Below are 13,887 nucleotides of genomic sequence, written 5' to 3'. Positions count from 1 at the left end.
CAGCGCACAGACAGTCCCTTCCCACTGGAGACACAGAGTCCAGCACACAGACAGTCCCTTCCCACTGGAGACACGGTGTCCCAGCACACAGACAGCCCCTTCCCACTGGTGACACAGCACCCAGAACAGACAGCTCCTTCCCACTGGAGACACAGAGTCCAGCACACAGACAGTCTCTTCCCACTGGAGACACAGTGCCCAGCACACAGACAGTCCCTTCCCACTGGAGACATGGTGTCCAGCACACAGACAGTCATTTCTGCTGTTGATACAGTGCCCAGCACACAGACAGCCCCTTCCCACTGGTGACACAGCGTCTAGCACATAGACAGCCCCTTCCCACTGGAGACACAGTGCCCAGTACACGGACAGCCCCTTCCCACTGGAGACACAGTGCCCAGTACACAGACAGCCCCTTCCCACTGGAGACACAGTGCCCAGCACACACACAGTCCCTTCCCGGTTCCCAGCACTCTGGACCACCCCGTCACCATCCCTTCTTTCATGTGTCGTCCATCACCTTCTCTCAGGTTCACAACAGCAGTGTGGAAGTTGTTCAATTACACTGGACCTCAAATCCCAGGTAACAGAGAAACCATGCCTGCCAGGGAGCGCCTGCTGCAGACCAGACTGGAGGAAGAAGTGTGCTTCCCCGGGGATCTGCACACACATTTACACTTGCTACTTTTATATCTTATTTTTTGTTTTTGAGACAGTGTCTCACTACTTAGCCCTGGCTGGCTTCAAACTTGCTACGTAAAAAAGGCTGACCTCAGCTGTATGATCGTGATGCATCTGTTTCCTCACTGGGGGCTGCAGGCACATGCTACCAGGCCTTGCCTGTGATGTGAGTGGCACCGTCCTTAGCTAGAGTACTGGACCCAATGAAGAGGGGAAGGAGAGGGCCAGATGAGCACTGACACCCACCTTCTCCTCTCAGACTACTGAGACATGAGCACAAAGCCTCCCACAGCCACCACAGACTCCTAGGACTGGCCACTGCCCACCTTCCCGCCATGATGGACAGTGAGCTCAACTGTGAGCCAAAGGAAATGCTTCCTGCTGCTGTTCGCTTATGTCAGATATTCTGTCAGTCAGGAGAAAAGTAACTGCCACAGACAGGAGCCTTGCAAGCATCAACTTAGTCATACGACCGGATTGTCTTGACTGAATCTTCAAATAGGCAAAGGTACAGAGGCAGAGAGGACATCAGTAGTTGCCCAGGGCACAGGGCAAAGGGAGGCTGCCGAGAACATGGTGGATAGAGGTTGCGGGGTGCCAGGGGCAAGGGCAGAAATATGTAGGAAAACGGAGAAGTTGTACACACAATTCTGAATAGGTTAAAGGAGCTGCACTGTAGACCTTCAGTGGGCGAGCTTTAAGGTATGAGAATTACATCACAATAGAGCTAGTCATTAAAAAGAAGAGCATTAAAGGAAAACTCAAGAATGAAGGCCAAGCCCCTCCTGTCTGTGAAGTAACAGAATATTAAAGTAATGATTCCACCATCCCTTAACCTGTAACAGGGCCGTGGGAAAAGGTGACTCATGCAATGTTCTGGAGTAGCATGCGTGGCCGAGGGAGCATGGAGAAGGACGAGACAACGACAGGCTTAGATTTATTCTAAGCTTAAATTACAAAATGATCCTTCAGTCTTTTGAATAAGGATGAAGCTTCCAGAAAATCAGCATAGACTTGGTTGATATAGCATCACCCTGGACCTCTGGATCCATCACCTGTATCTGGGGAAATGTCATACCACCGAGACAATACCCAGTGTGTGGCAAAGTTTGGAACTATCTGGAATCAGTAGACCTAGGCTTTGTCTGTGTAGTTATGTGCTACATACACACACACACACACACACACACACACACACACACACACGTGGAGGCTAGAGGTATATGTCGGGATTTTCTTAATCACTTCTTTACTTTGTTTGAGGACTAACTGGATGGCCAGCGAGCCCCAGTTTGCCTGCCTCGCCTCCTAAAGGTTACAGGCTTACAGTGCTGTGCTCAGCTTCCATGTGGGTGCAGACATCTGAGCTCAGGTCTTCAGCTCGTGTGACAAGCACCTTTTCTGGGCTATCTCCCTATCTGCATCTAGGTTTTTGACATGAAGCGCAGATCGACTCAGTACTGAGCTGCCCTTCCTTGTGTAGCTAACCCCACATAAGTGTTGGGGCTAACTTACTGGCTAGTCATTCATTACCAGATACTGATGAGTGAGCCCCACACAAACATGGAAGCAATTAACTTCCTCACCTATTCAGAGCAACGGAGGATTTTATAAACAAGATCTCAGTTAAAACAAGCACAGCCTCAAAGCAGGGCCGTAGACTCTCCTCATTCCAGAGAAGCAAAGAACAGCCCAGGGCAAGAAGTTTGGCCAAGGTTACATCATCAGGGTGCAGGACTGTGGAAGATAGTGTCTACCTGACTAGGGAGTTCATAGGTTTTCTACAGTATCAGGGTGCACGGTATCAAACAGAGGTGGACACGTACCACTGAGCACCGTGTGATGACAGCCATACCGGAGCACTTGCGTTTATCCTGCCGAGTGAGACTTTGAAAAGCATTCATGAATCCTAGACTGGGGCTGGGCCTTAAAGACAGGATGGAGTTCCATGGCTCACAGGGGTGGGATTCCAGCCAGTACATCCTCTCACTACAGTAGGAACGGTGAGGAATGTACTCAGACTGGGATTTGAAACACAAATGAGAGGAAAACGGATGAAAAACACCTTAAAGAAGGGGAAGAAGAGGGAAAGGCGAGAAGGGGGAAGAGGTGTTGCGAGATATTTTGTTACACCGTGTAAAGACAAGTCATTGTCATCGTGGTTGCTTTAATAAATAGCTCACTGGCCAATAGCGAGGCAGGAGGTATAGGTGGGACTTCTGGACAGACAGAGCTCGGGGAAGAAGAAAAGCAAGGTGGCCAGCTGGATGCAGAGGGAGCAAGACGTGCAGGAGGAGAGGTAAAGCCACGAGTCACCTGGCAGCACGCAGATGAACAGAAATGGGTCAATTTAAGTTATACGAGCTAGTGGGACAAGCCTAAGCTATAGGCCGAGCTTTTATAATTAATAATAAGTCTCCATGTCATATTTTGTGAGCTGGCGGCCCAAAGAAAAATCCCTCTACAAAGAGGGGGCAAGGAAGAGGAAGAAAGGGAGAAGGAGGAGAAGGGCTCCAGTTGGGAAGTGTTTCACCACCAGGAAAACTAGAACTTAACAGTAATGGTGGCACCATGTTGCTTTCGGCTTTTGTACTGGACAAGTTAGCCTGGCAGCACTGAGCAGGCCCGTGTGTGGCTGTGAGGATGCATGGCAGGATGCGCTGTGAGCCTGTGGAAGCAGATCTGTTAGCCCGGGGTAGCTGGAGTGTTGGAAGGAGGGAGCAGAGATGCTGGCGTGAGGGAGGACTTCCAGCCCTGCTTACTGCAGGCAGTCGGAGATCTGTCGCTGCCATATGCCAGGCAGGATCTGGAGCTGAGAAGAGGAAGGGGGAGAAGACGCAGGACACTGTGCTTGGGCTGGATCCTTGTGGCTGCCAGGGGGTTGTGCCAGCTTCACTGTCTAGTCAACACAAGAGAAGAAGAAGCCTGGAGAGGTGGTGCTGGCGTGTGTACCCAGCCAAAGTGGGGTTAAATGGGTGTGGAACAGAAGGGTGATGAGACACTGGGGAATGGGGGTGCATGCAAAATCAGAACTCTTCTAGAGAGCTAGCGTGAAGGAATGGGACAGACACTGGGGAATGGGGGTACAGCCAAAATCAGAACCCCTCTTCTAGAGAGCTAGCGTGAAGGAATGGGGCATCTCTGAGAGCCAAAGATGCCGATGAAGAAGACTGTCCTTTGGGAGGCAATACACAACTCACTGAGGAGAAGCGAAAACAGCTATAAGTTTCATGCAGAGAGAAACTAGAGCATTTGGTTTGTTTGTTTTTGATTTCTTCCAAAGTACAGGGGTTTAGTTCTCTCTCAGGATTGAAGGAGCATTCATTCCTTAAGGTTTCCAGACGTGTCTTTGCTTCACACTCCTGAGTGGCTGCAGGACATTTCTGTGGGTATAGCACCCCAAACTCACTTCCCCTCATCCGGTCCAGACACGGACAAGAGATTCTTCTTTGGCCTCAGCTTCCTTCAAGCAAATCTGAGCTCTGCCCTGGACAGTCTGCTCTTTCTAAACCATCAAGCATCCCAATGACAAACTGAAGGACTATGGTCTTCCATTCATGCTATTGGCCTGCCTTGCTCTGGCAGTTGGTCACAAACTATATTCCATATGTATATATATACATATGTATATGTGTGTATACATGTACATGTAAGGATATATATATATACATACATACACATATACATATATATGTAAGCAGAGACTGCTTGTTTCACGGTTGCCCAGATCCAAATAATTACACAGAAACTATATTAATTACAACACTGTATGGCCTCTTAGCTCAGGCTTCTTATTAGCTAACTCTTACATCTTAAGTTAACCCATTTCTATGATAATCTATGTATCATCGTGAGGCAGTGGCTTACTGGGTAAGGTTCCAGCATGTCCCCCTTCAGCAGCTATCTGGCGTCTCTCTGACTCCACCTCCTCTCTCTCTCTATCCCTTCCAGCCTGGCTCTATTCTGCCCTGCCATAAGCCAAAGCAGCTTTATTTATTAACCAACAAAAGCAACACATATACAGAAGGACACCCCACATGATGTATACACGTATACATGAACGTGAGAAGGGGAAAGGGGGGAGGAAGAAGAGAGGCAATGTCGCCAGCCATGAAGGCACAGAAGCAATGCACATCGCAAAGCTCTTGCCTCCCTTTGTGTTGAGGGGCAGACAGAGGCTCTCCTTATGGTGCTCTGGTCAACAGTCATGCCACCATTATAAAAGAGGACTCGGGGAGTCTGTCACAGCTCACGGACCTGAGGAGCTCCTCAGGCGCCTTCCTATTCACTCACAGGCACAGGATTCTTGGTGCCGTGGCACCAGTCGAATGTCCTCCACCTGGCTCTGCCCAGTCACCCAGAGGGGGACTCCCGGTAGGCTCTTGGTCTAGCATGCATGTCTCTGAAGGCTTACTTCATCCATTCCTTTTCTGGGATTGTGTCAGTCTGGGCTGACCTCAAGGTGGAACACCAAAAGACTGCTCCGGAAATCACCATGACCTGATTGGAATCCAGGGGCCAGCAGGGGCACACTAAGCCCCCTCCTGAGACAGGCCAGCGCCCATCTGTCCTGTCACCTTAGCAGCAACAGCACACCCCACCTTGCTGGAGCCAGCAGGTCAGAGCGCGCACACCCCACTCCCAGGTGTCTTTGCATCTCCTCCAGCAGAGAAAAATGTAGAGCTCAATAAAAAAAAAATCAATAAAAAAAGAAGTGTCTATCTTCTTGTTACCTTCAGCAACCCAAAGACTTCTCTATCATTTCCCTTCATACACAGAGAGCTATGCGTGTGTGTGTGTGTGTGTGTGTGTGTGTGTGTATCTGTCTGTCTGTCTGTCTGACTGACTGTTTTAGCACAGATCACGAATGCTGAAACAGGTCACGGTTAGTATGCATTCTTCCCTAGGGCGTGTGTATTATGACACATTATTCCCAGGTACACCTTCAGCAGGAGGAAGGAGGAAATGGCTCAGAAGAGCCACAGAGGAGAATGGAACAAAGTGGGAAAAGCCATGGAGGCAGGGAAAGGCCTTACCAAGGCCCAGCTTAAGTTAGACGGCAGACACTGTGGTGAAGACCAAAGCACAGGAGAGTGGAGGGGTGAGTGTGAGTCTGGGGTTCAGAGGAGGGATCACAGTGGCAAAGTGAAGCCAGAGAGGGCTGATGGGTAGAGAGAAGGGGAGGATCTGAGAGAAGATGGCCATGAAGAAAAAGTTGGTTCCACCTGAGAGACAATTATGAGGCAGAAGAAAAGGATGTGTGTGCACACATGTGCGAATATGTGGTGTGTGTGTATGCAGCCTGTAGTAGGTTGTATCTAATGTGGGTGTATGGGGTATGGCAGATGTATAATGTACACAAGTGTGGTATGTTCTATAGTATTCGTATGTTCCGATAATGCATGTTATATGTGTGTGTGTGTGTGTGCGCGTGCGTGTGCAGCTGTAACGGTAGAATAATACCTAGTTTTGAATATAAAATGGTGATGCCAATGAGTGGAATCTTTGGGTTCATAATCTAACAAAATAAAAGTCACTCTGTAATATACTCAATATGCTATTGTGATGGAAAACTCGTTTGCCAGTTGGTGGAACCGTCTGGCATCTGGCAGCACACTCTACAGTCAGAGGACTAGATAAACCGCAGAGATAATGGCAGCAGAGTTTGGGGTGATTCTTGCGTCTATTTATGGGAGCAGAGAATGTCAGTCTCACGCAACATTATGCAACCTGGATTTTACCCAGTCTTCACATTAAAATATTTTTTCCTAAAGCATGAAAAGTGGAAATCATTTTCATTCCTCTATCCTGCTGAGTAGTTTGTCCATCCATTATCTTAGCATCTGGGGGGCAATTTGCTCATCTCTCACCATAACAGGGGTGGGGGGCACCTACCGCAGATGAAACAGGTTGTCTTCAGAATTTCTTCTTTCTTCTGCTTCTCACTTCTGAGGTCAGCAAAGGTGTCAATGATCACACCAAAAATCAGGTTAAGGACGATAATAATGACGATGAAGAAGAAAAGGAGGTCATAAATCACCCGGGCAGCAAACAAGGGCTCCTGAAACAGAAGTGCAAAACACACATAGAATACCCACACACTTCACGGAGGTCCCATTAGCACGCTGTCCGGCACAGAGCAGATAATCGGCAGATATCTGAGTGACCACAAACAGCAGCCTGTTAGGAAAGTGAAACCTCTCTCTGCCCTTATTTCCCCTCCAGTTAAGGGAATGCCTGAAGTGTTTCTCTGGAGCTGATACACTTTCCTCCAACAGAAAAACACTTTCTCATGTGTTGTTACTAGTAATGGATTCAAATCGTCTGCACATGCTCACATTGTCTGGACATGAGGTCCTGACCTGGTGGTGCTGTTTGGGGAGGTTGTGGAACCTTCAGGAGGTGGAGCCTCACCAGAGGAAGTGACTCAGTGGGGGTGGGCCTTGAAGCCTTATAGACCAGACCCTGACCCTGTTCACTCTCTGCTTCCTGAGGGTAGAAGCTATGTGAGCCAAAATGAACCCTTCTTTTCTTAATTTGCTTTTTTGGGCATTTTTAACATATGGGTGAGAAAAACAATCATGCAGTCTCCCCAGACATCAAGCAGAAAAGGGTAAAACACAATCTCAAGGTTAGTTGAGGAAACCCTGGTGCTTTCTTAAGTTCTGCAGTCGGTTCTGTCCTTATTCTGACAAGGACACAGCTCTTGTGAATCTGTCTAGTCTGCAATGGTAAAACACACACCAGAGACCAAGGGATCCAGCTGCTCCTATGAGAGCCGAGCTTAATAACAAGATGGTTGGACATTACATAACAGGAGAGCTGCAGAAGAAAACTGCATAGGCTTCCTGCCTGGTGCTTCAGCATTCACAGTTACGGAGAAGTGTTCTCGCCTTTTCGTTTGAATGTCTGAAGTTCTGCGAGAACTCATCCACACTCTGCCTTCATCATGGTAAACAGTGGCAGTTCTTCCTATGCAGAAGCAGAGGAAACCCACGCACCTGGGAATTCTGTAGACACAGGCAGCCGAGCTGCTCTGTTCTATTTAACAATCAGCTCCTATAGAGTTTGCGCCCATGATTTTGCTGCCATGGCACAATGTGCAGTTCAGACTTGAGCCCAACTACAGCCATAGGCTTTTGGTTCACCCCTGATCCTCTGGGAGTCCACTGTACAATTGACTGGTTTTACAGCCACCTTTACACCTCAAAGGCAAACATCACTGTAGCCCTGGAAACCAAAACCATACTGTAAATACTGGTAAGGAAGGCAACAGGAAAGAAACCATACCTGTGAGCCATGGGCCTGTCAGGAGGCTTCCTCAGGGAGACTGAGGCAGAAGAACAGCAACTTCAAGGCCAGCCTGGGCTACAGAGTAAGTTTAGGACCAGCCTGGGCAATGTAGTGAAACTCCTAATCTCAAAGTTTAAAAAGTAAAAAGAGAGAGGCTGGAGAAATGGCTTAGGGATTAAGAGCACTGACTGCCCTTCCAGAGGTCCTGAGTTCAATTCCCAGCATTCATATGGTGGCTCACAACCATGTGTAATGAGAGCTGGTGCCCTCTTCTAGCCTGCAGAATACTGTATATATAATAAACAAATCTTTTTTTAAAAAAAAGTGAAAAGAGGTCTGGGGATATATCATGTTGATAGGTTCAATCCCCAATTCAGGAAAGAAGGAAAGGGTGGATGGAAGGAGTGAGGGAGGAAGGAAGGGATGGAGGGAGGGAGAGAGGCTGAGGGAGAGGAGGAAGCAACGGAGGAAGGACAGATATGAAGGGAGGACAGAGGGAAGGAAGGGAGGAAATAATCGTGTTCATCCTGCTCACATCTTTCGAGGGTCGTCTCAGCACGTCGCCCACTCCACCACCGTTCCTGAGGCCCTGGTTGAGCACCGTGACGATGCACATGAGCAGGGTGTCGCACGTCCTTTCTATTCCATCTTCACTGCCTTCATCAGCTGCAGAAACACACAAGAGTCTTGAGAACACACTATTATCTACACCCAAGAATCTGCTTCTAGTGCACCAGACACAATTTTTTAAAGTCACGTGACATCTACTTTACATGTGGCTGACACACACGTGACTGACATGTGTAGATCACTCACATAAAAATTTGAAATTCTGCTTTTCTTGGCTTGGTGGAAAACGACAGGAGAGAAAGGTAAAGTGTGACAAGGTCAAAGTTCAGATGCCTGACTGTATTGGAAGATGGTTGACCAGTTCTCTACCCAGTCTGCAAAGAGCTGTAGACAGATGAATGCATCAGGCCAAGGAACCAGCTGGGACTGGAGCAATCCACTGACCTCAGCAGCCTCAGACAGAAGGAGGAAAATGCTGTAGGTTGGAGGGTTGGCCAAGCACCACGTCAGGCGTGTTAGAACTGCCCACGGTAAGAGCTTAGGCTGGGTGAGTGACAATTCTGTCATTATTTGGAGTAATTTTCAGAGCTTTCTGAGGGACCACTTGGAACTAGAGGTGAATTCCTGTTTAGGAATGAGAAGACACAATGTGTCAGAAAGTCCTGAGACTTGACCCTGTGCTAAAAGATCCAGACAGAAAACATAAGACCATTTAAAGCAAGGACTGTTGCTTGGCTAGCCATGACATCCAGACTTCAGTCATGTTAGTAAATGAACAGAAAGGCTGGTTTTGTTACAAAGTTAAAGAGCCTCACCTCAGGGGACTTGGGGATCTGGGGCTAAGGTCTGCAGGTCAAGGCAGGAATGTCAAAGCAACCACTGACCTGGGGAAGGAAATCTGCCTCTCTGATGACCTAAGGCCAACAACTGTGCAGGCATTGTTAGGAGAAGGCGGATTTCTCTCTTCCGAGCAGATTTTATTTTTTTATCCTTTGGAAGAGGGGCCCTTATAGTTTTACATGAGTCCAAGTTGCTCCTTTTACAGTATGCTGGAATAATCCTGGCAGGAGGGCTGCATGCAGAGACAGGCACACACACAGCATCGGAGACAGACAGACTGTGTGAACCAGATTTCTGACCTGGAAATCTGAAGGGATTTGGGGAGGGAGGAGCAACAGGGACTGCTTTGTGGTGGTGACAGATCAACAGGACAGAACAAGGAAAGGATTGAGACCAAAAGAGATTGTCACAGAGTTTCAGGATTCCAGGAGGGAGGTCACGGGGAGTAGAGCCGCTGCTACTTTGCCAAAGTTGGGCTTTCAATCAAAACAAACGAGTAACAACTGTTGCAGGACACTGGACACCTTCCCTTATTAACTGGCAACCGCATGGTGGTAGCAAAGCAGATGCCAGCTGAAGACCACAATGTGCCAATTAGGTGGGCACACAGAAGTGACAGGAAATGAAGTTGTTTGGGAGCTAGGGAAAGCCATACACCACTGATGTGGGATTACCCTCTGCATGCTGTGAATACCATTGGTTAATAAAGAAATTATCTTAGGCCTGTGATAGGGTAGAGTAGAGATAGGTGGGGGAAACTAAACTGAATGCTGGAAGAAAGGAGGCGGAGTCAGAGAGAAGCCATGGAGCCACTGCCAGAGACAGACATGCTGGAACCTTGACAGTAAGCCACAGCCACGTGGTAAAATATAAAATAAAAGAAATGGGTTAATTTAATATTTAAGAGCTTGTTAGGAATATGCTATAGTGATTGGCCAAGCAGGTGATTTAATTAATACATTTTCTGTGTGGTTATTTTGGGAGTCTGGGCAGCCGGGAAGCGAACAAGCAGCCTCCTACTACACACCACACATGTGATTAGCCAGGGTGAAATAAAACAGACTGACTGCCAAGAATACATACAAAATGTCACCACCACCACCAGCCACAAGAAAAATACAAATCACAACTACACTGTCGTCCCATCTCACTCCATATCAGATGTCTTCCATCAAGACTCAAAAAAAAAAAAAAAACCAACAACAACTGTAGTGAGTGTGTGTGTGTGTGTGTGTGTGTGTGTAGGAATGTGACCCTTATATAAAGCTGGTGGGAATGTAAGTTAATGCAGTCTCTATGTAATATAAGCATGGAAGTTCCTCAAAAAATTAAAACCTGAGACAATACAGGATCCAACTATACTACTTCTGGTTCAGATCCCAAGTAATCAGACAGCTAGCTCATTACAGAGAAACATGTATGCTCACGCTCACTGGGGCACTGTTACAGTAGCCAGAAGACAGGAGCATCCTGGGTACATATCACAGACGAAGGACTCCACAGAGAAAGGAAATGTGCATATACAATAGTTTCACTCATTCATAAACAAGAAAGCAATTACATTATTTGTAGGAAAATGGATGGAACAGGACTCACACAGACAACAATCGTGTGTTTTCTCTCATATGTATAACTTAGAAGACATGAAATTACAAAGGGGCAGGGGACTATTAGGACTGTGGTAGGGGGGCCAAGAGAGGAAAATGGGGATTAAATATGCACAAGCTCAAGCTCATGAAATGCCCACGTGGAAATGTCACAATGAAGGCCACGACTTTGTGCGATCGACAAGAACGAAGCGTAGAGGAGTGGTGAGGAAGAGTTACTCAGGTTTTTAAAATATAAAAATCAGATGAATAAAACTTTACAGAATTTAGTTGACTACAAACATACAGCATGAGGCCTGTCTTCCTGTGTGGCGTGCACACTGCAGGAGGATGCCATGTCAGGTCAGTGCACTGACCCACTTATTGTGCTCAATGGCAGCCACACAGGCATGCTGGGGTCACACCGCAGCCTCCATGAGCTTCACAGGCATGCTGGGGTCATACATGAGCAGCCACACAGGCATGCTGGGGTCACACCGCAGCCTCCATGAGCTTCACAGACATGCTGGGGTCATACATGAGCAGCCACACAGGCATGCTGGGGTCACACAGCAGCCTCCATGAGCTTCACAGGCATGCTGGGGTCATACATGAGCAGCCACACAGGCATGCTGGGGTCACATAGCAGCCACACAGGCATGCTGGGGTCACATAGCAGCCTCCATGACTTTACTAAAAGGTTCTACTGTTTGACAGGAGTCCACTCTCAAGAAGTCATTCAGGGATCCCATAGGTAAGTGCCACCTTGTGGTCACTTGTGTGACAAGCCGATCTTTCTAGTACAACACAAGCTTTGTTTGAGGAAAAGCAGATACAGGTATAAGCATCTCGGCCTACAGGAGCCTTATGGTCTCCAAGAAGGTGGGCCAGCAGGTGAGCAAACACCCAGCAGCTTGGGCATCCTGAAGGCAGTGGCCTCTGCACTGAGTATCTAAAGAAGGACCTGGGCAGCATAGTCAGGCCTAAAACATTCCCTGAACACAATGGAATGGCAGGGGCACACACACACGAATTTAGAACAGTGTTTGGTACATTGTTAGGGCTCAGTGAATACAAACTACCAATTATCCACTTACAGTAACTGTTAATCTCATGAAAAGTCATTGTTTTAACACAAGTGACCAATCTGACATGTGAGTGATGTGAGGTTATCCGATTATAGCTGACCACCAGAAAAACCATTTTCCTTAATTAATGGTAAGAAAAAATCCCATCTGAGGAAAGGAATAAAAGCCTATCCGCCTGGACCTGAAGCTATTCTCTTACTTGGAGAGTTACTCTACATTGTTAAGAAAAACACTGGACTCTGGCTGGAGGCGATCAGCGGTTATGAGAACTTGCTGGTCCTCCAGAGGACCAGACTTCAGTTGCTAGCACCTATGCAGGGTGGCTCTCAAAGTCTATGACTCGAGCCCCAGGGCATCCAGAGCCCTCTTCTGACTTTGCATACACTCACGCCAACACACAAATACACAGGTAAATACATCACAAAAATACTGGACATGCTTGAACCTAAGTGTTTATTAATGTCTCACTTTTATGCTTCAATAATTAAATTATTTGTTGTCTGTGAGCCCCATAGACACAGCAGCCTGGAGCTGAGACTCACGTGCAAGTCTGAGTGTGGCTCAGACCCTCTTAACTTTAATGGCGACCCGCCAGTTACAGAAACATTGATTGTAATTTTTTGTGTGTGTGTGACTAGAAAAGTGTTTTAAAAACACTGCTATCCAGTGGAAACCCCAAATGTAGCATTGCTATCTTCACAAGTTCTGCTGCTAACCACCAATCTTTTCTATTAAAAAAGGCTACCAGGAAATTAAACCTGGTCTCATACATGCTAAACACATGTGAGCTTTTTATTCTCCTGAACGTGCAAATGGCATTGACTCACAAAACACTTGTGATTATACTTTTAGTATTGTCTTAACAAGGCTCAACTTTTCTGGAAAAGTCAGTTTCGGGATGGGGGGGTTAGGTAAGTATTTTCATCTCAGATTCTGGAAGGCTTGAAGCAAGTGAAATGAAAAATTTTTGGAGTGTTTTTCAAGTTTAATTATTTGCCAGTTGTCTTGCGAGTTCTCTGCTGCTGGGAAAATGCCTGGGCCTGCGTCTGCAGGAGCCTTCCCAGGGCCACGGCTGTCTGCCAGCCAGTCCCCAGCTCTTCTACAGGTACTGTGTGCCTGGACCTTCTGCAGTGTGCACCTTCTGGCCACAGACAGCAAACAAGGCCCTCACAATGCACTCCACAGCTCACAAAATAGAACTGCATCCCTACCCTAGGCAGAGGAAGGCTATTTTTAAGTCTAAAAGACACATGTTGCACAATAAACACCAGACTCCAGATTTCTCTCTACTTATGTGGCTAAACGCACACAGCCAACATTGAAAGAAGCCCAGAAGATCAGTCTCATAGACTTTCCAATAAAACAAACTGCTGCTAAACACATTCTGCCAAAATTTAGAGGAAACAAGCCTCTGGAGATAAAAATCTACACATTTAATCAAATTAGTGAAATTATTAATATTGGTAAAATTTATAGGTCAAATCCACTGGGGGTGTTGGTGGTGCACACCTTTAATCCCAGTACTCAAGAGGCAGAAGCAGGTGGATTTCGGTGAGTTCAAGGTCAGTCTAATCTATATATTGAGTTTTAGTATATCCAGGGCTTAAATAGTGATATTCTACTTTTAAAAAAATTAAAACTTGAATTATAAAAACAAAAGTCAAATCTATAGACTTTCCAAATTCTAATCAAATCTATCTTAACCCTTGAATGTGAAGTGCCTAAAGGTTCTGCCTTGGCTTTTCGGTGTCTTCGGTTCCATCCGGGGAGAACCTCCACTAGGAAAGCTGCCCCCGACACCCCAGCTCCAATATGGTTTCCATCACCTC

General features: G+C 47.0%; 1 protein-coding gene across 2 annotated transcripts in view; it reads right to left on the bottom strand.

Moving 5' to 3' along the window:
• The window catches only part of Itpr2 (inositol 1,4,5-trisphosphate receptor type 2), a 398,346-nt gene that overhangs the window by 42,587 nt on the left and 341,872 nt on the right, over window positions 1-13,887 (bottom strand). For both annotated transcript variants that reach the window (XM_057792035.1, XM_057792044.1), the window contains 2 exons: window positions 8,510-8,640; window positions 6,577-6,742 (listed from right to left, as the gene is read on the bottom strand). In XM_057792035.1, the coding sequence (XP_057648018.1) occupies window positions 6,577-6,742; window positions 8,510-8,640 (297 nt within the window). The remainder of the gene's footprint in view (window positions 1-6,576; window positions 6,743-8,509; window positions 8,641-13,887) is intronic.

The sequence above is a fragment of the Chionomys nivalis genome, chromosome 1, assembly GCF_950005125.1.
Source record: "Chionomys nivalis chromosome 1, mChiNiv1.1, whole genome shotgun sequence".
In the NCBI taxonomy this organism is placed as follows: domain Eukaryota; kingdom Metazoa; phylum Chordata; class Mammalia; order Rodentia; family Cricetidae; genus Chionomys; species Chionomys nivalis.
The sequence above is the reverse complement of the archived record's forward strand: the minus strand, read 5'-3'. Positions and strand labels throughout refer to the sequence as shown.